Raw genomic sequence first — 23,276 nt, forward strand, 5'->3', positions numbered from 1 at the left:
TTAGTATCCGTTTGTGTGCATGTTTGTTGAAAAAGTTTTTTTGAGACAATTTCCGATTGATTTATTTAGTGACTGGTTTATTGTTTGCTCGCCATCTTGGCTTTGTTGAAAATAATTTCCAACGCCGACATATTGGTTTCAAGAATATTCCATTTGATCAAAACTTAGTTTTATTGAATTATTAACAACTTCATACCATTTCGGTTTTGTGGAATAAATTCCAACACCGATTTATTGGTATGAATTTAGAAAATTAACACAAGTGATAATGGGTGATGTTTATTTCCATTTCCTTTTATTAACCAAACTACTTCTTTATGGAAGGTTGGTAAATAATAAAGAATAAATGAATAAAGCAATATATTAATAGTTGTAGAATTTAAATGATAGAAAGTAAATGTTAGTTGCGAAAACGTAAATGATAAAAAGTAAAAGTTAGTAGTTATATCACTCATTATGACCGCGTATTTTTCGTTTTCACAAAGATACAATTTATGAATTAAATTGCATTTTGATTCAAGGTTTCTTTCTTTGTCAACAAATAAAATTTATTTGATAACACTTTACTATTTTACATTTGTATCTCTTTCAAGATTTAATTGTAGTATAATATAGGGTTATATCGAACCACAAGGAATTGCCTAATAGAACATTATTGTAAACATGTTAAATTACTAATAAAGATTGAACATATTTTTAGTTTGGTTTTGTATCTGAAATTTTAACATTCTAACAAGTAAACATAAACAACTAATATGCACAAATTCTTGAGGAGAAAATTTAGTTTGAATGATGGAAATATTTCTTAACATGTTTCTTTGAAAAATGTTTATGAAATTTATGTGTTATACTTTGGTTATTCCAAACATCAGTTCATAAAATTTCCCTCAGTCCCCTGGCGAGAAAAAGTGATTTTCAAACCTTGTAAAATACCCTAATTAATAGAAAACTGTCACTCGACGAAATAAGTTGTCACACCTTATTTCAGGCTCCGTAAACATTGATTAGCCTTGGTTACAAGTTGCTTAAAATGGATGCTTTGATTTGGAAAATGAACTAAGGTGTATTCCTACTTTTTAGTTCATTTGTCAAGAATTTAAAAAGAAGTATTTTGGATCTTGAAATCAAGTTTTATACGATCAAGCTAAAACCGCATTAAGCACTTTCTAAAGAATTGAAATTACCAAAGTAATAACTCAAATATAATTCAACATAATGAAACAAGAACTTACAAGAAATATTAGTGAGTCAAAATTCAACTAAAATTTAGGAGCATTAGTCATCTTAATCTAAGGATTTAAGACACTTTATCATGCACAAATGAGATTGCTAAATGAATTTTTGCATATCATTTGATTACTCCTTCTCCTTTTGAATTAAGGAAAAATTACAAATAAAATTACATAAGCTACTTTGGAGTAGAAATCCTCCAAGAAATTACAAAGAAGAAAGTGTAGAAGAAGAGAGAAATTCGGACGAAGTGTGGAAGTGTATGAATCGTATGAATGGAATGGTCTTTTCAAGCCTTGAAGTGACTCCTATTTATAGGAGTTCTAGGACCCCGCTAAGCTCCTCTCTGCCACCGCCATGGTTTGTATACATTTGATTAATGCATGAACATATAATAATCTAGATGGCATGTCTCATGTAAATGATTTGATTGTATTTAAGACTTGTGAGAATTGCACCTAGGTTTATCTAACCTAGACTCAATATCTAGGACACCCATCTTAGACTCTAAAAGTGACTCTTGTAAGAACCTAGTCTAGATATGAGATCCATGAGTCCATGACATGTTGATTTGTTGAGTCATCTTCAAGCTTTCAATGAATCCTTGTCTTCCTCAAAACATATGTAATTTAATAGTGCAACACTTTGACACTTTGCACTTTCAGATCCATCACCAAGATATGGTTTTAACCTTTGTCCACCTGATCCTTCAGCGTTTTGTTGATTATTGGCCATTGATTCTGATTTTTTCATAGCTTTCCTCTGGGCTTTTTTTTCTTTCTTAAAGTTTGTTCAAGTTTTGGATCGAAAGACAAAAACTCATGTTCTAAGACTTCCTAATTTCAGTAAAGAATTTGATGTTGAAACTAATGCTTCATCTGTGGTTATTGGCGTCGTTCTCTTTCAGGCATGCCACCCCACATACAACATGCCTCAGCCTATGTCCATGAAATGTATGATGTCATAGAAGCAGTAAAAAATGGTGTCAATACTTAATTAGTAGACCATTCACAATTCTCACATATCAATAAAGCTTCAAACATTTAATGACACAAGGCTTACACACATCAGAACAATAGAAATGGGTGACAAAATTGATTGGTTCCAATATGAGATAAAGTACAGAACATGTACCTCTAATAGGGTTGCGGATGCTTTGTCCCGACTTCATTCAAATGAGCCAGCAATATTCTCCTCCCTAACTTCTCCACTGCCATCCATCTTATGTCGTCTACGGGAGTATTATCTCACACCAGCTGGATAACGGTTCATCAATAAAATAGAAACAAATTTATCAATGAAGCATAAATTCCATTTTTGTAATGAATTATTATTCTATGTTCAGAGGATCTACATACCCAATATTGACTGAATCTGTCATGAGTTGCTCACTAAATTCCATGCTGCTCCAATCTCGGGACATTTCGGTATTAAGCCAACAATGGCTTGGCTAGCCGCTTCTTGTTACTGGTTGGGAATCTACAAACACACAAGGGCATTCATCAAACATTGTCCAGTTTGTCAATATAATAAATGTTTCAGCAAAGAAAAATGGATTACTACAACCACTTCTGATTCCAGATAAAGTGTGGGATGATGTTTTAATGGATTTTATTACCCACTTATCAATGTCTCACGATGATTTGGGTAGTTGTTGACCACCTCTCTAAATATGCTCATTTCATCGCACTGCCCAACAATTTTAGTGCAGAAACTCTAGCTGACCGATTCTTGAATGAAATCACGCAACTTCATGGGGTTCCCCGATCAATTGTTTCAGACTGTGACAAACTCTTCTTGAGTTCCTTTTGGTAGGAGTTTTTCCCAACAGTCCAAGGGGGTTCCATGTCTGACCACTCCACTCCACTATCCCCGAGTCGTGTGCATACAACTTGTACAACTCTGCCTCACTGTCCACCGTTGGATCATCCAACCGTTGTAGAGCAGATTTTATCAAAGCCATGTGACTTTTTAGTTTCCAACCCATTAATTAAAGCACTTCCAACACCACAAATTCAAAAATCACCTTTTGTTTCCACAAACATCCAACCGTCCAGGTTATTGGATTCCTCTCCAACTCTCCTAATTGAGACACGTGGACCATCCAACTCTTTCACATAGGTTGCTCCACTTCCAATGGATAATTTCATGAGTCATGCATGTATTGGGCTATCTCCAACAGTTGGGCCAAGTGAGAATTTTCTAAAACCCAACTTTAAGGACAAGGTTGTTCATGTTGGGATGGGCAATGATAGGGCCCCAAACCAGTAATGGAAAGCCCAAAATAAAATTTGTTAAACCTTCCTAGACTAATGACTATATTCTAGAATAATACAAGTGTAGGGTGTAGATCAACTCTATCTGAGAATGAATGAAGAAGTAAATGAATGAAGAATATTCAGTGAATTCTCTTAGTATTTGATTTAATTTCTGATAGTACAAAAAATCCTCCTAACACCCTACCCTAATCTACCCCCTTCTCATTCGTATTTACAAGTTTTATTTCAAATCATTTTAACACATGCGCTTGTTGTTTTCTTTCATTACTTTCTTCTTTAAATTTTTGCTCTTATGCTACATTGACGGATTTTACATTTAATGATTGTACAGAGAAATATACAGTGAGGTTTATATATATTGATCTACACCAAAAAGTTTACTTACCTTATATCTGTCTCTTTTTGCGCGAGCGAAAAATTTAAACTTTCCCTAAGCATATATCCCTCATTACATATCTTCTATGATTTCAGTATTTTGTGACTCTTTTTAGTTTTACTCTTCTTATTTCTAAATGTATTTTGTTGGTCCATTCTTTTCATTTGTTGAGTATTTATTGTATTTGAATTACTTTTTCTCTAAATATTTTAAAGTTTATGTTTTAACTTTTGACTTATGGATTATGGTATGCATCACCCTTATGACATGTTATTTCATATAACATTTCTGTGGTTATGAGTATTATGACTTATGTTCTAAATTATTATAGTGTGGTTAATTATCAATCATGAATAGTACAATTCATGATACGAACTACAATGATTTTAACTTCTACAAACAAAATTGCACTACAATCCGGTTTCTCTCTTTTTGTAAATATGCAAGTGAAACTGCACGACACAATGCTTCAATCCCTCATTGAGGCCACATACGGTACCACCTAATTTGCCTCCTAAGTCGCAACTAACTCATGCTTTATACTTTATACTCTTGCAATGTCCGTAAGTTTCAGTGCAGTAAAGAGTCACACATGATTTGAGAAAAATCTAATTTATGGCTCTGCTATGCAAATTGGCACTTCGTGAATATCTCCATAAACTAAGTGCCAAAACAGCCAGACCAGCAATTCCTGCTAAAATCTGCATAAATTAAAAATAAAATTAAGAAGAAAAAACAATTATAATGTGGTAACTGTTGTCTATTATATAGTTCAGGCATATTCCCCCCACAAACCCTGTATATAACTTACCTTTGCATCTCTAGCATAGCTTATGCGCGTCGATTGGAACACTGATTTCAGTAATTTAAAAGGAGATGACTTGGGCATTAGAATCACTACAGTATACTGTTTTTTGCATGGAAATGGCAGTATTCTTTGTAAGGCCAATTGTGCAGTTGATGAGTTTAGGGATGATCTAACTTTTGATCGCCCTTTATCTTGAATCTGCAGCAGGGATAATTGCAAAATTAATAACTTAATGTGTATATTAAAATAAGTAAATATTGCGACCATATCAGGATCCACAAAAATAATTTTGACATTTAACCATTAAGATTATAACAGCAACGAACCTCTTCCTACTAAAAGGGTCGGGTCTATGTGCTCTGTTAAAAATGAAATATTTCGAGAGACCATTTCAATCTAAATCTTTTTTGGTGATTTACCTAAGATTTTTTCTTGGCCTTCCTCTACCTCTAATTACTGAGCTATCCTTCCTTTAATCAACTCTAGCAACTAGGTTTTTATTGGTCTTTTTCACACATGTCTAAACTATGTTAGATGCTCTTTTACCATCGTTTCCTCAATAAAACCGTGGCAGGTGAAATAAATCCTTTTAATGAAAAATACAAACATAAAAAAAACAAAGCAATAGCCACTAACCTCAAAAGAAATACCAACATCACCAGAATAGGCTCTGGATTGATAGCTGTGTAAAATCCTGTCCAGCCAGTAATAATTTTCCTGAAAGAGCATACACAAATAAGAGAAAGCAAATGAGGAGGGTAATGTTACTTCCATCCCCTTCATCTACAAATCTGAATGCCTTATTGTTTCCTTTCCCTTATGAAAAGGAATTTTTAATTTCTATCATTTTTTATGGTTCTGAGAACAGATGCAAGAATTTCTATGTCTGTGTATCTATTTTGTTACATTGACAGCTTAGAAAAGGGTGTGATGCTGATAAAACAAACTTTAAGGCCAAATTCACCTGCAGTCCATTCTCATGAGCTCTTTGCTCAATTTCAAGGATAGTTGACACATCATGATCTGTAGGTCCTTCCTCTTGAAGACGCAACATTTCATCCAAGGCAAGATCTACCTGTAAATGATTTACATGACATTAATTTTCAGCAATTCCACATTGAAAGTCACTAATTTTACATATGCATGACACTTGCCAGCTTGGAAGATATCTCTGGATCACAAGAGAAACTAATGCTAATGTCACCTCGAACATCACATGTTCTTGAGGGTTTATTACCACCAAGGAATACTGAAACACCAACAGAGTATACCTGGTTGACAGAGGCAAAGACTCAAAGTTAGTATTATACCATATAAGACAACTGAAGGAAGGTGCTAGTAACGTGTGCACCTGTCCATGCTTGAAACGGAGAACCTGCATTATTTTTGTTTCAAGAAGCTTGCTAAGGAACCCAACAAAGTGAATCTCTTCCACCTGCCAAATTATGCCCACAATCCCCAAACAGGAGCAAACGTAAGATAAGTAATTAATAATAATATTTCAGTAAATAAAACTCTACAGACAAAATGAATAGATTCACCAACTAAGAAAGAAAAAGTGCACACCATGGTTCCATTTTTCAGCTCCACAGGAAAGCATAGCTGCACCAAACATTGTGCTTCCACCATGGGACTCCGGACCACTTCTCTACAAGCACACAAATGCAGTTTATTTGGAGGATGCACTCATAGTTCATCAAAAGTGTCCCAGTATCCATGCAAAAACAATAATGTAGAAAGATGCTAGTAACATCCAGAATGTCAAAAGGATGCAATAGATAAGTGAGAATATACATGCTTTTCTAGACAATCATAACCCATTTTTTTTCTATATCTTTTGGAAGGTAAAATAGTATTTGGTCTTTTCCTGTAAGTAAAACTGCAAACAATTGTTAAGTTGTTATAACACCTTTCGTTTTAGTATGCAATGGATTGACGTACCTAAAGATGGTTGTTGGAAAAGTGAAAGGCAATCCTTTCAGCTCATCACGGTTAAGATGCATAATAGGTTCATGAGGCTTTGGTATTCCACCCTGCATGAAATTAACAAAAAAATCAATTGGTACACATTTGTAACAATGGAGAGAAAAATGAGAGAAAAGAGAAAGCTTGCTTTTATTAAAAATTAGAGAACCTACTGTCACTGTGTTCTGTCTTTTTATTAACAGTGAAAACTTGCTTTACAAGCTCTTACAGGTTACATCTTTATAAAGGTATAAAAGAATACTAATATGCATAGCTAAAACAATAGACTAATATATACATCTAAAAGTACAGAATAATTCAAAGTCTTCCAGATTTTAGGTGAAGGATTTCCACTCACTAGGTACTGCAATATCAAGGGCAGTGCAATCGTAGGATCAATATTCCCAACAATCACAATGGTAAAAGTTGATGGATCTTTAAAACACTTGCTGAAGTATTCACAAGCTTTCAGTGGATCAACTTTTTGTAGGTCACTTTTTGTAATAGGCTGCATAACAAATAAATAGCTGAAAGTGAAGAACAGTTTATTCAATCAATATTTGATTGACATCAGAAAAAAAATCATACCCTGAAAAAATAAGAGTTTCCATAGTTAAGCTCCTTTACACGGTTTGCAAAAGCAGTATATGGATCCCTATCTTGAGCGCAGACTGCTTCTTCAGTCATTTGCATCACTATTTTGACATTTTCTTCGCCTGGTGTTAAATTGGTTGTAAACAGCTGATAGACAAGCTGGAAAAAAGATCAGAGTAAGTAGAAACAGATAAGTATAGTATAGAACACTGGAGCCCAGTAGTACAACATAGGTTCCTTAAGCCCTGCAAATTACACAATAAACTGGGTTATGCAACAAAAGTATGTCACGTACAGAAATAGCGAAATCAAAATATAATTCTCAGGAATTGCAAGATGGAACACCTTCAAAAGGTTGTGCTTTGGAGTGGTGCTCAGACTGAGTGGCTGAAAACACTTTCTGGGGAGATGAATACCATGACTTGCATGCTAACAAACTTAAACACCCATCTATTGACAACCAGGAATAAGAAATGCATGCATTTCTATAGGTACAAGACAAAAGGGAGATAACATAAAGATATTGAACAGTCAATGACCTAAAGGTATGCAGTAATTTGACATTGAGGCGGCTGAAAGGATCAGAAGACTTAAAGGCGTTCACTAAAACACCTATAAGTCATGGTGAATTGTATGACCAACAATGGAATAAAAAGTGGAAAAGCCAAAAATATAATTAACAGTTTTGTGGCATTACGCAGCATTAGAGCATACATAGTACATAAAAAAATGCCTTACAACTTCCATATAGAATATAGAGGATACTGATATGTTGGCATAATGGAGTTTAGTCCAGAAAATATATATGAAGTCCACACAAGATACAAAACAACACCATCAAAGTCTTTTCCCACAAGGCATTCAAAATAAAATTACTATTAATTTAACATATGCCAACTTAAAGGTAAATTAGCATATATGGGACTCAGGCGTGAGGGAAAGTTTTACCGCACAACTATAAGACCAACAATGTTACATGGACTGAATGTTAGGCGATAAAATGTCAACAACAGAATAAAGTCCATGTAGCAGAGATGAAAATATTGTGATGGATGAGTGAACACATTAGACAATATAGGATTAAAAACGAATGCATTAGGGAAAAGTTGGAATAGCTCATGCTGTAGAAAATATGGTAGAATCACGACTTAGGTGATTTGGACAAGTGCGGAGAAGAGCGTTAGAAGCCCAAGTAAGGAGAGTAGATCAAATGGATGTTAATCCAATTTCTAGAGGAAGATGGAAGCCAAGAAAAATCATCATCGAAACGATTATGAAAGATTTAGAGATCATTGCTTTGCCAATGGAAATGATTTATAATAGAGCATTAGGCGTCGTTCGATCCATGTAGACGAGCCCACCTAGTAGGATTAAGGCTTGGTTGTTATTGTATGCTAACTTAAAAGTAAAACATTTCCTTCTTGCTTTACATATGGGTACATAATTTAATATAGTTTTTAACGTTCTCACTTTGTACAACTTTAAATTGTGATCAAACCATGAAATTGAAGTCTAAAAATATAAATGTGCTAATCCAATCAAATATACCTGCAAAGCAGTTTCCAAGTCTGAAGGAGAACAATCACCTGAAAAAGTTCTCATATATGCACCAACCTTGGTAACAACTTCAGCCCTCTTGCCAGCAAGCATATCCATTAGGACAGATGGTCTATAACCAAATACACCAATTTCTCCAGCAATGGTCAGTCCCATTGAGCAAGAGAAATACTCATTCTCTGGGAGTTCAGACAAGCCTCCATATGCATACCCTGTGAAGATAACCTGTTTAGATACAGCATAGATTAGAACTCATAATTAAATCATCATAATATGCTAACATTGCCATTAATAATGAAACACCACTCTATGGATGTAAGAATATTTACTAATATCATAGAGATTAGACAAAATTTTACGTTGGTTGTCACTGAATGTTATGTGTATGTTAGTTTCACGTTCAAGTCACTAAAAATTGGAGCTCCGGTTTTTTGGACGCATTTGAAACAATGACAGGTTGATTGTAAGTATACATGAGCCAAAGACTCCTACTAAGAATCCAGACAACATCAGACAATTTGCCATGGAAAGAAGCATTTTTTCAAGAATGCTGATTATCATTTCAGAGTTAGATGTACCACAGTCCAAAGATCCACAAACAAACCTGTGGTCTATCTCTTAAACTTGGCAATTGGCATCATTATTGCAATGAACACCAATTAATAAGGCCCAAAATATTGATTTCAAAAATCACTTCTATGTTCTCCAGTCAGTCCAAAGCACCTTGTAAGAATGTAATACCAATATTAAATGAACAATTAGAATATACATATTTGGAACGGGTTGTAGCCAATAGACATCTTCTGAAAATTGGGATCTGAAGTGCTTCAAATGCATATCTACTTAACACCTATGGTTGCTAGTGTAATGCCTGTAAAATTATTCTAAAATTTTTAGTTATAAAGGTAGCAAATCAGTTTTTTTATTGATAAAAAACATCAGTAGTCTTATAATCCCAGTATTTCTACCTAGGTAGTCAATTGCGGACAGTGGCAATCCAAAAAAACACTACAGTGAGATAACAGGTGGTGGGATGGCCGCTACAGCTAAGGGGAAAATATAAGTAATTTATACCCTACACATATAATAAATGAGTTTAAAATCTACGCACCGTCAGTGTAAAATTTTTTACACTGTCAGCACATCATCCACCATTGATTTGTATTACTTTTGTTTGAGAGTCAATGGAGTCAATGGTGGTTAACATATGAATGGTGGATGATTTGATGACAGTGTAAAAAACACTTACTCTGTCAGTGTATACATATTAAATCCATAATAAATGCACAAAAATAATAAAATACACCAAATTATATGTTATACCCTACACATATAAACACACCATAATACTAAAATTTTAAGTAATTTATACTATTTAAGTTTTGACAACTTGTGTTTGCCACTACTAGGAGTGGGTGTGACAGTGGGAGATTGAGATGAGGCCATGGTTGTGCAAGAAGTAGGTATTTGGGAAGGGAAGTGTGTATGTGGGAGGTTGAGATGAGAGTGAGTGACCAAAAATTGCAGAATGTATTCACTGCTGTGGAAAGGGGGAAAGAAGGAGATGAAGATTTCACTGCTGCAGAACATGTTCAAGGGCTGTTTTGTTTTACTGCTGCAGTCCTGCTCACGTGTTTTATAGAAGAGAGGGGTAAATTTCCAAAACCCTAAAAAAACCAAGCCACATATTATTAAAAAAGCCCCCCCCCCCTGAAACAATTAGGGCTCCACACACAACCTTGGTGGAGCAGGTTCTGACCCGCAATTTGGCCCGTGAAATCACCACTCTTTGACTTGAGACAGGCGTAATGGCCATCCGCACCGCTACACGTGTTTTCGTCGCGTGGAAGGGCCGGTAACCACTGCGATGCCTCTATCCCAGCGCGATAGCGCGCTATTCACTACCCAGATTTGTACAAAAGCTTCATACTTATAGCACCGCCTAAATAAATTTCAAATATATCAAAATAACAACTTAATCATATCCCAGGCAAACAGAGGGAAGTTATGAATTTTAAACTGACTTCATTTATCCTCACATAGTTCACTTATAATTTTCAGGAAATATTCTTATTTCCTTAATTCTCTATGATCTTAACTTACCACCCATTGACCAGAACAGTTGTTTAAGGACTACCTTAACTAAGCTATTTTGGAGATCATATTATGTACAACAAGAAACAAGCTTTAGTCCCACTTATAGAACGTTATCAATCAATACTAAAATCAGATTGATATAGATGTTAGTCAGTGTCTGTTTAAGAAATATATGTATAAACTGTGATAAACTTAAATAGCAAAGCCTTCACTGATACCTGATCATCGAGAAAGTCTGTACACTTATAGCAGACCCGCATGCCATTTGACAGAGTTAGTTCATTAGCTCCAATATTTGAGTATTCCAAATCGTTAACAACATGCCTAATTTGGGATGAAAAAGTACATTAGAACATGTTATTTCCTAAAACATAAATTCAATTTAGAGTAAATGATCAAATTAAACCAGATAAGATAATAGTAATTGCCATACAGAAGAGATCACATTCCAGAACCTCATAAAGATGGAAACTTGACCCATATGATAGATTGATAGTTCAATAACTAGTATTTAAATCCCTCACTGCTAAGAAGAACCATACCAATATGTTGATATACATATTCTTGAAAATGAGATGATACGGAACATTTGGGATATACATATAAAATATGCGAATAAAATTCATAAAACATAATAAATATGTAATTGTTGTTCTGAAATCCCAAATAAAGAACATACTTTTTAGAGAACACTAAACTAAATACAGAATGGAAGTCATATTGTCATACAAAAATCATTGTTTACTGCCCACAAATAGGAATAACATCGATCTCGTTTAATCCCTGATCATCATTATGCATATGCATTTCTGCTTCCTTCTCTATGCAACTCACATGATCTGATTATTTTCTCTCTCTACAATTCCACTAATTGGTAGGTTGAATCTTATGTTTCTTTGATCGGTGTGTAACATTTTCCTCTCTATCTTAAAATTATTTTGTATGGTAATTTGGGTAATGATTCTGTATTGTAGTTTGGGTGTCTGCAGAGGTATCGGAAAAGCATTCTAAGACTATCAGAGAGTATCTGGAAAATATTGGATTTATAATTTATTTATTTTCAAAAAATAATTTGGATAATCCATGGATACATATTGATGAAGTATAGAAGAATATCTGATATAAATATGTGAAGGTTATTGAAGTATTCGTCCTCCATAGCTTCATTGTATAAAAGAAGCCAGCTAGTAAAACAGATGATAATGACATCTTACTACTTAGAAATTTTAAGATGTTAATGGAAAGGAGCCTAACCGCAAAGGAATATATCGAAAAGCTTAAACAATCAGGTCCTATGGGGAAATCCAAGTAAGACAGGCCTTTTTAAGTGTCTCTAATCATTCTGAAAGTCAATTGGAATACATGTTATTATAATAAGATGGAAAATGTTTCTCCCACATCACCTTTTTAGGTGTGGGTGGTGTGGGGAAGAGAGAGATAGGAAGAGATGAAGGAGATTTGATTGATGATATATATGATGGGTAAGGAAGAAAGAGATAGAAAGAAAGATGAAGTATACGAGGAAGGGTAGAAGAAAAGGCGATAAGAATATCATCACTCTAACAAGATATGCAGAGAGGATTAAAATGAAGAACAAGTATGGCCAAATGATGATCTCCAAGCAAAAGAAGCTTTATCTTGTACCGATGAACCCAAACAAGAGGAGTTACACAAGAACCACCAATGTTTAATGCTTATTAACACACAAGAATGATCTTATAATAATCACTAAAATTGCAAATATTAGCCCATAGGAAGAACAAGAAGAGACTAAAGTGAAATCAAACACACCCTTTCATAAAAGAATGAAACTGCAAAGCCTACATGGGCAAGCCAACAACCTAGGAGCTGCTGAATAACAGCAGAGGTGAGACTTGATTATATGAATTGCCGATAATGATTGCAACAAAAATATATAGAAAGATAGTAAGATACTTATATTCCAACTCACCCCATATTTGGCTTTGTAGTCACAATTTCTTCCGGAACATACTCGTCATCCCAAGTAGAGATTCTACCTTCTTCCTCAAGAAGATTCACTATGTTCACAACTTTTTTCAGATCATCAACCACGGCAAATGCTTGGGGCTCAATGGTCTTTATGACACAGCTACATGATGTCCGTAATTTCTCAGAACACTTGGAGACCTCCAATGCCGATATATCTAACAAGTATAGATAACTAATATAAGCTTACTTATAAGGCCTCTCAAACTTGATGTGTTCAGAAACTTGATATCAGGAAACATAAAGCACATGATATATCAACTCACGTGGTAGAAGAGTCTTTTGGAGTTGAGCTTCATACTCAATACCAATGACAGGTTCATTGTGAAGAAAATGCTGCATGAACAAGGAAAGAATTATGTCCATAATCATCCACAGTTTGTCCTAGCAGGTTTGATGTGGGGGGAAAAATACAATCAATATACTTGTAAATATTCATCTCTCAAGCTGGTGGATTGAATTTGATCTCGCTCTAAATAGGCAGATTCAATCTCTGACATCAATAGCGCACGAACTACGGAAATTTCACGATCTGAAAAGCCATGAATTCGAACCCTTGCAACCTAAAATACAGCTATCATGAATCAGGAAAGAAAATGGAGCATAGAAAGAGAAGAAATTGAAAATTCCGAAAGAAAGAAAATGCAACTCCTAAGATGAAGATGAAAAACACCTCTGTTAACATTGACTCCAGGGCCTGAATAGTTCCTTTTCCTTTACAACCTGCAGTCATCATATTAGCCTTTAATGGCCGGACTAGAACATCAGCAGAAGCTGAGCATGAGAAATAGGGTGGATCTTTTCTTCGTGAAATTTTAAAGAATCTCTGGTTTAATGCATAGAGAAACATGGATTCGGCAAGTAAGTTTCTGTAGTCTTTCACTGTTTTAAGTTCCTCTGCTGCCATCTTATAGCTAATCATCACCGCAGACTGTTATTAGTCAAAAGAAGATTGAATTACTAACAAATAGGTGGTAGAATTGCATTAAAAATTAATAATCCATTACTTACTTACCCCAGCAGCTTCAGATTCAACGAAACATGAAAATCGTGGCACATCATGTGATGGAACATGGAAAGTTGGTATAAGGGGAGGATCAGGTGCTGGAATTTTCTCACTGAAATGAATCTTTATTAACTCAACTACATCCTGAAGTTTTGAGAGGGAGACAAATTAGTAGAAACCTTCACCAAACAACACAGCCATATATAACAAAAAGAGAAAGATTAAAGAACCTGTGCATCAGAAAAATCTCCAACAGCTATCACAGCCATATTGCATAAATGGTACCACTTTTTGTAAAAGCTCTTCACAGTGTCGGGAGACACTGTCCGAATTACCCTCTCTAGTCCAATTGGCAACCTCTTAGCATACTGCAATCAATTTAATGCTTTATGAAATAAAATAACACACATGGATAAAATTTCCCAAAATCAAGTCTAACCTACTAGGCACTATTAGCATCAAATTGGTGAAGGTCTCATTAAATACATGGTCCAGATAAGTTAATTGAGAAAAATAAAAAAGGGCAGCCCAATGCATAAGACTCCCACCTAGTGGGGTTTGAGGAGGGTAGATGTAAGCAGTCTTACCCTCACAAGTGAAGAGGTTGTTTCCATAATTTGAACCCATAACCTAGGATCACAAGGCAAACAATCTTAACTGAGAAGAATAAGCTACTAATTTAAACTATCAATATATAGATATGAAAATGGAAGCAAACATGGTAAGGATAATGATCCTTAGATTGTAATATCTGACTTTTTGAAAACCCTTCTCAATTTAGCAGCAACTACTATCTAAAAAATAAATGTGAATTCAAATTGTTTGCATTTGACACCAGTACCTTTGAACCTTCAATCATCAAAACCCAATGAGCATCCTGCAGCCTTCCAGTGGCATTCCTGCTCCCCCTGTACTCTTGCATTACAGCTCCTCTTTCTTTCTCCAGGTCATCTTTCGACACTCGAATCTGCACACAATAATCTGATCACGATAGAATCTTCCAGTCTGAGATACCATCAGAGTTTTAGGTAGCATATTGTGCATGGACAAAACATAACAGAACAGAAATCTTGTTTTGTTCTCTTTGGTTCCACCACTAGTGAAGCCAAAATGTCTCACTTTTTAACCCTCTTGTTCTTTGTTATGTTCCAAGGGGATTTTTATTCCATGGATTCATAAGAATCTACCGCATCAACATTTCTCCCATTAAGACTCAATTTAAGACTCTTTAAACTTTACACCTCATTGCTAAGAGTCTTCAGACTTTGCCCTGCAGCTTAAGGGAAGCAGTTAAGCAAATGGGAATGGGTCCCACAAGCAAATGGGATAGTCTTAATAACAGTCTCGAAATTCAAAGAGTCAGTTTAAAACTCTGAATATGACTACGAAGAATATTGCATTTAGGAGTTAAGCCATAACATAAGACTAGTTTAAAGATATTATTGGTTTTCAATTTTCATGTCATTGACACTCCTCCAAACATTGCATTTAACACTAGTCTTAAAATAAGATTAGATTTAAAACTCTCTTAAATATAAACAATGTTGCCCTAATTATATGCTGAACATTCTGTCCCATTCTAAAACTTATCCCATAACAATAATCATAATGTTGCTTGCGCATACCTCAGAACTGAACTCCGCCAAAATCGAAATAGCCTTGGACAACAATTCAGGCTTATCAACAGGAACAAACAGCTCATAAACAGTGTCATCAACAGAGGTAACCGCATTCTGACAAGCGCCGAATTCAGCTCCAATACTTTCAAGGAATTTAACAATGTCATGATTAGTGTATCTCTTAGTGGCACTAAAAGCAAGATGTTCAACAATGTGAGCAACACCTCGTTCATCCTCTTCTTCCAAAACTGACCTGCCGAAAAACAATTCAAATAGAACTAAATGCACTAATCAAGAAAACGCATTCATTCATAACAGGACAGTTAATTAGGTTAAGGTAGAAGGTGGAGTACCCAACTCTGACGGCGAGAGCGAGAGCGGCTCTCATGCGAGGTTTGGAATTGCAGCGAACGTAGTAGCGGAGACCATTGTCGAGTGTGCCGTAGCTTACGCCGTCGGTTTGGTGAGGGAGGAGTTGGTCCATGTCGGCGTTCAGTAGTTTCAGTGATCGGAACCCTATTTTCTTCTTTGAAATCGGAATCGGAGCTTCCACCGGCGGAGGAAGCAAATCCATTTTGTGATTTCTTTTTTAACTATGAAGGTCAAATGATTTTATAGTTACGGCTCTCACTCGGAGGAGTACCAGTTTATTACTGGCTTCAAGTTATTTCTATCTTCCTTCGATTTTCAGACTGAGGACGCATCTCAGCCACTCACCCTCGAGATTCTTGCAGCATCAATTTAAAAAAAAGTAAATTATACTAAAGACATGAGTTTTAACTAAATTATATAAATCATCCCTCACTTTTTTTATACTTTTATTACACCTTAATCCCCTAATTTTTATACTTTTATTACACTTACTACCCTGCATGCGAAATAAGTGTAATTTTTTAAACAAAAAAATGTGATAAATGCAATTAAGTTAAACAAAACATGGTATATTGTGGAGACAAATCCAAATAATATACAAATAATGTATTTTTAATATTTTTGGTTCATCATGATATAGTAAAAGAGCGATTTAAACAATATCTCTTTAGAATTATTGATGCATTTTATAACCAAAAATAATAAAGATACATTGATTTATATATTATTTGGACTTATCTCTATAGTATATCATATTTTGTTTAACTTAATTGTATTTATCACATTTTTTGTTTAAAATATTACACTTATTTCTCATGCAAGGTTGGTCATTGTAATGAATATTTTGTTTAAAATGAGGAGTGATTTATACAATTTCACTAAAACTTAGGGAGTATGAGTATAATTTACTCTTTAAAAAATAAAAAATAATAAATATATCATAGTGTAATGATCTATATACAACATTCACTAACAATCATTTTAGAAGTCTAGAAGTGACATTTTTTTTTGTTACTTTTGACAATAGATTTTAACAAATTTCTTACCACTCTAAACAAAAACACTCATTTGGGTTCCTAAAGATTTGGATGTGTAACATACTAGTTCATGTTTCTATTTCTCGTTCTCTTTAACATGGTGTTCCCACCTCCATCCACATCCACCCTAACTTCAATCTTATGTTTTGATAATTTTCCTAACACAAATTCAAAACTTTTTAGTATGCTCATTTTCATTTCCAATACCCTCAATCCCAAAATCTCATTTGAAAATCCTAAACCCAAATCCTAAAATTCTATAACCTTTAATGAAAAGAACTATTCTTTCCTAGAACACAAAGGTACGGACAATGGTTGATCAGTTGCTGAGGAAGGAGGAGGAGATAGTCGTCAAAGTAGCAAGATGAGGTAGGAGAACTGGACCCGCCGGTGGAGGTACCTGAAAAGGTTCTCCGACGATCAAGTCAGTGTATGAACTAAGTGAATGGGAATATGAGAATAATGAAGGCAGAGAATAGTAAGAGTGAGTAATGCTAAAGAGTAAAGAGGTTAAGATACTTCCTGTTGGTAGAGATTCCTATTTATAGAAGGGAGAGTTGACTTTGGGCTCTTGGTAGGTGGTGCAACGCGTGGCCGACCAAAGGTATTGTCGGGGGTTGCTTTTCCCGTGTCAGGCGGTTTACCAAGACCGTACACTGTGCCACTCTTGCCTTTTAGCATGTGGCTGGTTTGGCAGTCGTTCTGCAGTCTGTCTGCCGTGCTGGCAGGTGGGTTGGTGAGGTACTAGAGGCATGCTGTCTCTAAGGTCAACTCTAGTGGTCCCAACACGCGGGACCCACCTCGGCGACCAAGTATGTGTCTCTTCGGTTCGCCGGGTAGGAATAGTTGCCCCCAGTCTGCCAGGATGTTGGGTGAGCATGTTGGGAGATTCTACACGAGCTTCGCTCGACTTGGATGTGGGACCTACCTCGACGACCAAGCATTTGTCTCTTTGGTTCGCCGGGTAGGAACAGTTGCCCCCAGTCTGCCAGGATGTTGGGCGAGCATGTTGGGAGACTCTAACGATCGTCGAACGACCTCTTTCAGGGCGGTCTGGCTGTATGAGATTTGGCGTCCTGAGATTGAAGGGGCGTTGATTGAGCTGGCCAGGGCGCCAGGCGAGGACTGTTAGAGATGTCCCTCGACCCGGTGATTGCCTAACTGGGCGTATTGATTTATCTTGAGCAGCTAGGTGCTTCTTGAGATTTTATGACGTGTCTCTTTGGTTCCTCGCGCCACGTGGTAGGTATTAATGACCTTGGGTAACGTATCAATTGGAGTGGGACGTTTCATCATTATCTACTGTGACCCTTGATGTCCGTCGAACTTTGTCGTGTCATGGGAGTGACCGCTGGTCATTCAAATGCCAGCACGTGACATGACCTTTTGTTTCCGCCGAATTTTCCTTGTTATTCGGGTTTCCGTCGGATTGCACTTGAGTGTTTTTCTACGATCCTGATGAGGTTGTGGATGGGCCTGGCCACTGGGCCCATGGTCCAGGTTCGTGAATTCTTTCCGCAACTTCTTGCTTCCAGCGTGATCTTCTTCTGGATTCTTCCTATTTTCAACTTCTTCAAAAACCCAGGTAACACTCATTTCTAATGGTTTTCATTTGTGATTACGAGTCTGATTTCGACATGGAGATCCTTCCTGGACCTCCACCGTGTTTCCAAAAGTCGCCGCCTTCGTCTTATGCATTGGTGGAGGTTCTTGAACCGTTGAGCGTCGTCCCTCCTCCTCCTAGAGGTGGAGGTGTACGGTTTCACTAGAGAGGCGCCAACGATTATTTGGCCTCATTGCGTGCCAAGTATGGGTTCAATTTGAGTGACAGTTTTGATGGTTGATCTTCATTCCGCTGAGAAGGCGGAGTTGGTCAGGCTGGGCGAGGTCGCCAAGGCCCAGGTAGCGGATTTATCTACCCGTGTGGGGTTTCTGGAGAGTGACAAGTTAAAGCTCACCGCCCAGGTGATGGAATCTGAAGGGGCGGTTCGTGCCAAAGACGAAGCGCTTCATCGGCGGAAAGAGGAGGTCGTAGCTTGAAAAGCCCGTGCGGAGGCTGCTGAGCAAGAAAAGGTCGCACTTCTAGGGCAGGTGCAGGCATTAAGGGGGGAGAAGGCATCTCTGGAAGCTTGGGTATGGGAACTGGAGGAGGGACGGGCGGCTGTTGAAGCTGAAAAGGAGCAGTTGGAGAAGCTTGTGGGCGAAGCCGCCGTGGACGCCTGGGAAAGTGCCCAGTCCCAGCTAGCTCTGGCTTTTCTAAACAAAGACTGGTCTTGGATGCAGCTAGGGGCCTATGTGGAAGATAGGCGCCTGTTGGTGGGGGATGACAACGGCGATCCAGTCCCGATGCCTTTTCCTGGTTAGGGTGGGGGGACTTTGTAATTTTGTTTTTTACCTTGTAATATGTTTCCTTTTAATGAATGAACAATCTTTGCAACAATCTCCTTATTTAAATTATGTATGCAACTTTATACAACTGCTGGATGATTTCGTGTTTATGAACAACTTTGAGTGTGATGGATTTAATTCTGAATCTGAATGCTTTTAGCCAGGCGAATGTAAGTGCAAGGCGGCCCCTTGGGTGATTGTAGAAAATCATTAAGTGAAGTGGTATCGGGTAAAGGGGGGCGAAGACCGGCCCCTTAGGTAAATATAAAAAACCGTTGAGATGGCACCAGGCAAGGGGGGCGAAGACCGGCCCCTTGGGTGAATGTAAAAAACCGTTATGAGATGGCACCAGGCAAGGGGGGCGAAGGCCATCCCCTTGGGTGAATGTAAAAAACCATAGAGATGGCACCAGGAAAGGGGGGCGAAGACCGACCCCTTGGGTGGATGTAAAAAACCATAGAGATGGCACCAGGCAAGGGGGGTGAAGATCGGCCCCTTTGGTGAATGTAAAAAACTGTTATGAGATGGCACCAGGCAAGGGGGGCGAAGACCGGCCCCTTGGGTGAATGTAAAAAACTATAGAGATGGCACCAGGCAAGGGGGGTGAAGATCGGTCCCTTGGGTGAATGTAAAAAACCAAGGCTGGGAAATGATCCTTCAAAACAATCGCAGAGTGTAATATCTCAACAATGTATAAGTGGAAAAAGGTTACAAAAGAACGACAAACCGCGCATGGGGTTGTCGGTTAGGCATAAAACATCCGGAGGTTGGCGACGTTCCAAGTCCTACGGATGTTTTTCCATGTTAAATCTTGAAGTTTGTACGCTCCTTTGCCGATCTTGCTGATTATGCGGTAAGGTCCTTCCCAATTAGGTCCTAGCTTGCCTTTCACCCGTCCTATGTCTGCTCTCCTTAATACCAGAGTTCCTTTGGTAAATTGGTGGGGAATGACTGAAGAGTTGAATTTCGCCGCGGTTTTCTTTTTGATGTTTGCTTCTCTGAGACGGGCCCTTTCTCGGATTTCTTCCACTTCATCAAGGTTGTTTCTGAGGAGAGATTGGTTATCGCCCTCGCTGAACTGAATTGTTCACCAGGTAGGTTCTCCTATCTCGACCGGGATCATGGCCTCTGCACCGTATGTTAAGTTGAATGGCGACTCGCCGGTTGTAGAGTGGGGAGTGGTTCAATACGCCCAGAGTATGTGATGGAGTTGATCTGGCCAATTCGCCTTTGACTCGTCCAACCTCTTGTTTATCCCTTTCAGGATGACCTTGTTCGCTGCTTCGGCCTGCCCATTAGTCTGTGGATGCTCTACTGAAGTGAAGTGTTGTTTGATGTGGAGGCCTGATAACAATTCTTGGAATCTTCGATCGGCAAATTGGGTGCCGTTATCCGTTACTATGGCGGACGGGATGCCGAAACGAGTGATTATGCTTCGCCAAGTGAACTTTTGGATATTTGTTGAGGTGATAGTAGCCAATGCCTCTACTTCTATCCATTTGGTGAAGTAGTCTATGGCGACTATCAAAAATTTCAGCTGTCCCGTTGCTTGAGAGAAAGGTCCTAGAATGTCCATACCCCACCTACAGAAAGGCCAAGGCGCTTGTGTTGTGGTTAACTCTGCTGGCGGGGCTTTGTGGAAATTGGCGAAAAGTTGGCAACGAGTGCATTTTCGAGTGAGGTATGTTGCGTCCTTTTCCATTATGGGCCAATAGTACCCAGCACGTAACACCTTCTTAGCAAGTGAAGCGGCACCCAAATGATGCCCACAACTTCCCTCATAAACTTCTCTGAGGATGTAGTCCGCCCGATCCGGACCAAGACATTTGAACAAGGGGGCGGTGAATCCCCGTCGATACAGTGTTCCTCGGATCAGGGTGTACCAAGAGGAACACCTGAGGAAACGTTGCTTTTCCTTCAGGTCGGGAGGTAAGGTGCCATGAAGGATGTATCGGATGAAAGGGCCCATCCAGTTGTCTGGGATCTCCACTCGTTCCACCGTCATGACACTCGGGTGGTAGACTGTTCCTTGAACGACGGACCAATTATTTCCGAGGCATTTGGTACTGGCGAGTTTGGACAAGATATCTGCTCGGGCGTTGCTTTCACGGGGCACGGGCTGAATGGTCGCTTCATCGAAGTCGGTCATGAGTTCTTTTACTTTGAGCAGATATTTCCCGAGGAGGGGATCCTTGGTTTGATATGCACCTGTAATTTGAGACACAACTAATTGAGAATCACTGCAAATTAATACCTTATGGGCGCCCACTTCTTTTGCTAGTTGTAGTCCGGCGATGCAAGCCTCATACACTGCTTGATTGTTGGATGTTGGAAATGTGAAGGTGAGGGAATGCTCAATGGTTACTCCTTGCCCATCTTCTAGCAGAATCCCAACCCCGCTGCCTCTCGGGTTAGAGGATCCATCGACGAAGATAGTCCATACCCGCTCTGGATCGCCCTCTGGTGTGGCCATCTCGGCCACGAAGTCAGATAGGACCTGGCTCTTGATGGCGTGCGAGGTTCGAAATGGATGTCAAATTGAGAGAGCTCTATTGACCATGTGATCATCCGCCCCGCCAACTTCGGCTTATGCAAAATTTGCCTGATTGACTGGTTGGTTCTGACAATTGTTGTATGAGATTGGAAGTACAGGCGCAACCTTCGTGTGGCGACCAACAATGCATAAGCCACTTTCTCCAGCTTCTGATACCTTAGTTCCGGGCCTTGTAGGGCCTTGCTTGTGAAATAAACCGGGTTTTGACCTTTCGCCGTTTCTCGTATCAGTACGGCCGCTATCGCTCCATCGGATATGGCCAAATACACATACAGAAGTTCGTCACGTAATGGTTTGGAGAGAATAGGTGGGGCGGCCAAATATTGTTTGAAAGTGTTGAATGCCACTTCGCAACTCTCAGACCATTCAAACTTCTTGCTTTTCTTCAGTAACTGAAATAAGGGGAGTGAATGCTTGACGGCGGATGGGAAAAACCTGGACAACGCAGTTAGTCGCCCATTTTATTGTTTGACCTCCTTGACCATTCGGGGACTCCTCATGTCGATGATTGCTTGGCATTTGGATGGATTTGCCTCAATCCCTCGGCTAGTCAGAAGAAAACCGAGGAATTTGCCCGCCTCTACTCTGAAAGTGCATTTTCCTGGATTTAACCGCATGTTGTACTTGCGAAGTTGCTGAAAGATGCTTTCCAAAATGGATACATGATCTTCGCTGGGAGGCTTTTGGTGATCATATCATCCATGTAGACTTCCATGTGCTCTCCAGTTTGGTCGGCAAACACCTTGCTCATCATCCTTTGATAAGTCGCCCCAGCATTTTTCAAACCAAAGGGCATGACAGTGTAGCAGTAGGCGGCCTGATCAGTGATGAACGCCGTTTTTTCTTGGTCAGGAGGGTACATTGGAATCTGATTGTAACCGGAATATGCGTCCATAAAGGACAGGTACTGATAGCCTGAGAAATTATCCACCCAATGGTCAATGTTTGGAAGAGGATAAGGGTCTTTAGGGCATACCTTATTGAGATCCGTGTAGTCCACGCACACCCGCCACTTCCCCGATGGTTTCTTCACCAACACAACATTTGCCAACCACGTGGTGTAGGTGATTTCTCGGATGAAACCCGCCTCTAGCAACTCGACTACTTTCAAAGCGACTTCCTTGGTCCTGTCAGCCCCCATTTTGCGCATTCTTTACGCCATCGGTTTAGCACCTTGTTTTGTCGTCAGCCGATGGCAGGCAAATGAAGGATCTATACTAGGCATATCTGCCGCTGACCAGGCGAAGAGGTCCTGGTTTATCTTCAAAGATGTCTCCAGCCGCAACCTTTGGCTTGGCGGAAGGGAACTGCCAAGGTACACTACCTGTCCTGGGGATTGGCCCAACTGTAGAGTTGTTTTTTCTCCTTCTGGTTGTGGTCGAAAGTC

The 23,276-nt window shown here is 38.5% G+C and overlaps 1 protein-coding gene and 1 long non-coding RNA gene across 2 annotated transcripts in view; one reads left to right on the forward strand and one right to left on the reverse strand.

Annotated features, from left to right (window-relative positions):
- Positions 4,291-16,219, reverse strand: LOC109331300 (zinc protease PQQL-like). Its single transcript, XM_019565708.1, has 21 exons — positions 15,892-16,219; positions 15,545-15,791; positions 14,761-14,886; positions 14,150-14,287; positions 13,929-14,063; positions 13,587-13,844; positions 13,339-13,476; positions 13,180-13,249; positions 12,858-13,071; positions 11,125-11,230; positions 8,801-9,034; positions 7,247-7,411; positions 7,017-7,166; positions 6,635-6,726; positions 6,260-6,341; positions 6,045-6,128; positions 5,848-5,964; positions 5,658-5,768; positions 5,330-5,410; positions 4,697-4,891; positions 4,291-4,586 (listed from the first exon to the last, which is right to left on the reverse strand). The coding sequence occupies exons 1-21, from the start codon at positions 16,110-16,112 to the stop codon at positions 4,494-4,496; spliced, it is 3,057 nt and encodes a 1,018-aa protein (XP_019421253.1). The 5' UTR covers positions 16,113-16,219; the 3' UTR covers positions 4,291-4,493.
- Positions 14,382-23,276, forward strand: part of LOC109331304 — a 25,419-nt gene continuing 16,524 nt past the window's right edge. Inside the window, exon 1 of the long non-coding RNA XR_002105770.1 lies at positions 14,382-14,514. This is a non-coding gene — a long non-coding RNA (uncharacterized LOC109331304). The remainder of the gene's footprint in view (positions 14,515-23,276) is intronic.

This window comes from Lupinus angustifolius, chromosome LG17 (assembly GCF_001865875.1).
Source record: "Lupinus angustifolius cultivar Tanjil chromosome LG17, LupAngTanjil_v1.0, whole genome shotgun sequence".
NCBI lineage: Eukaryota > Viridiplantae > Streptophyta > Magnoliopsida > Fabales > Fabaceae > Lupinus > Lupinus angustifolius.

Excerpts from the sequence above, each read along its gene's own strand:
- LOC109331300 (XM_019565708.1), bottom strand. The coding sequence starts at position 16,112 with ATGGATTTGCTTCCTCCGCCGGTGGAAGCTCCGATTCCGATTTCAAAG. Across the intron at positions 7,412-8,800 it reads ACTTGGAAACTGCTTTGCAG|CTTGTCTATCAGCTGTTTAC; the intron begins GTATATTTGATT and ends TCTTTTTTCCAG. Across the intron at positions 5,769-5,847 it reads CAGAGATATCTTCCAAGCTG|GTAGATCTTGCCTTGGATGA; the intron begins GCAAGTGTCATG and ends AATCATTTACAG.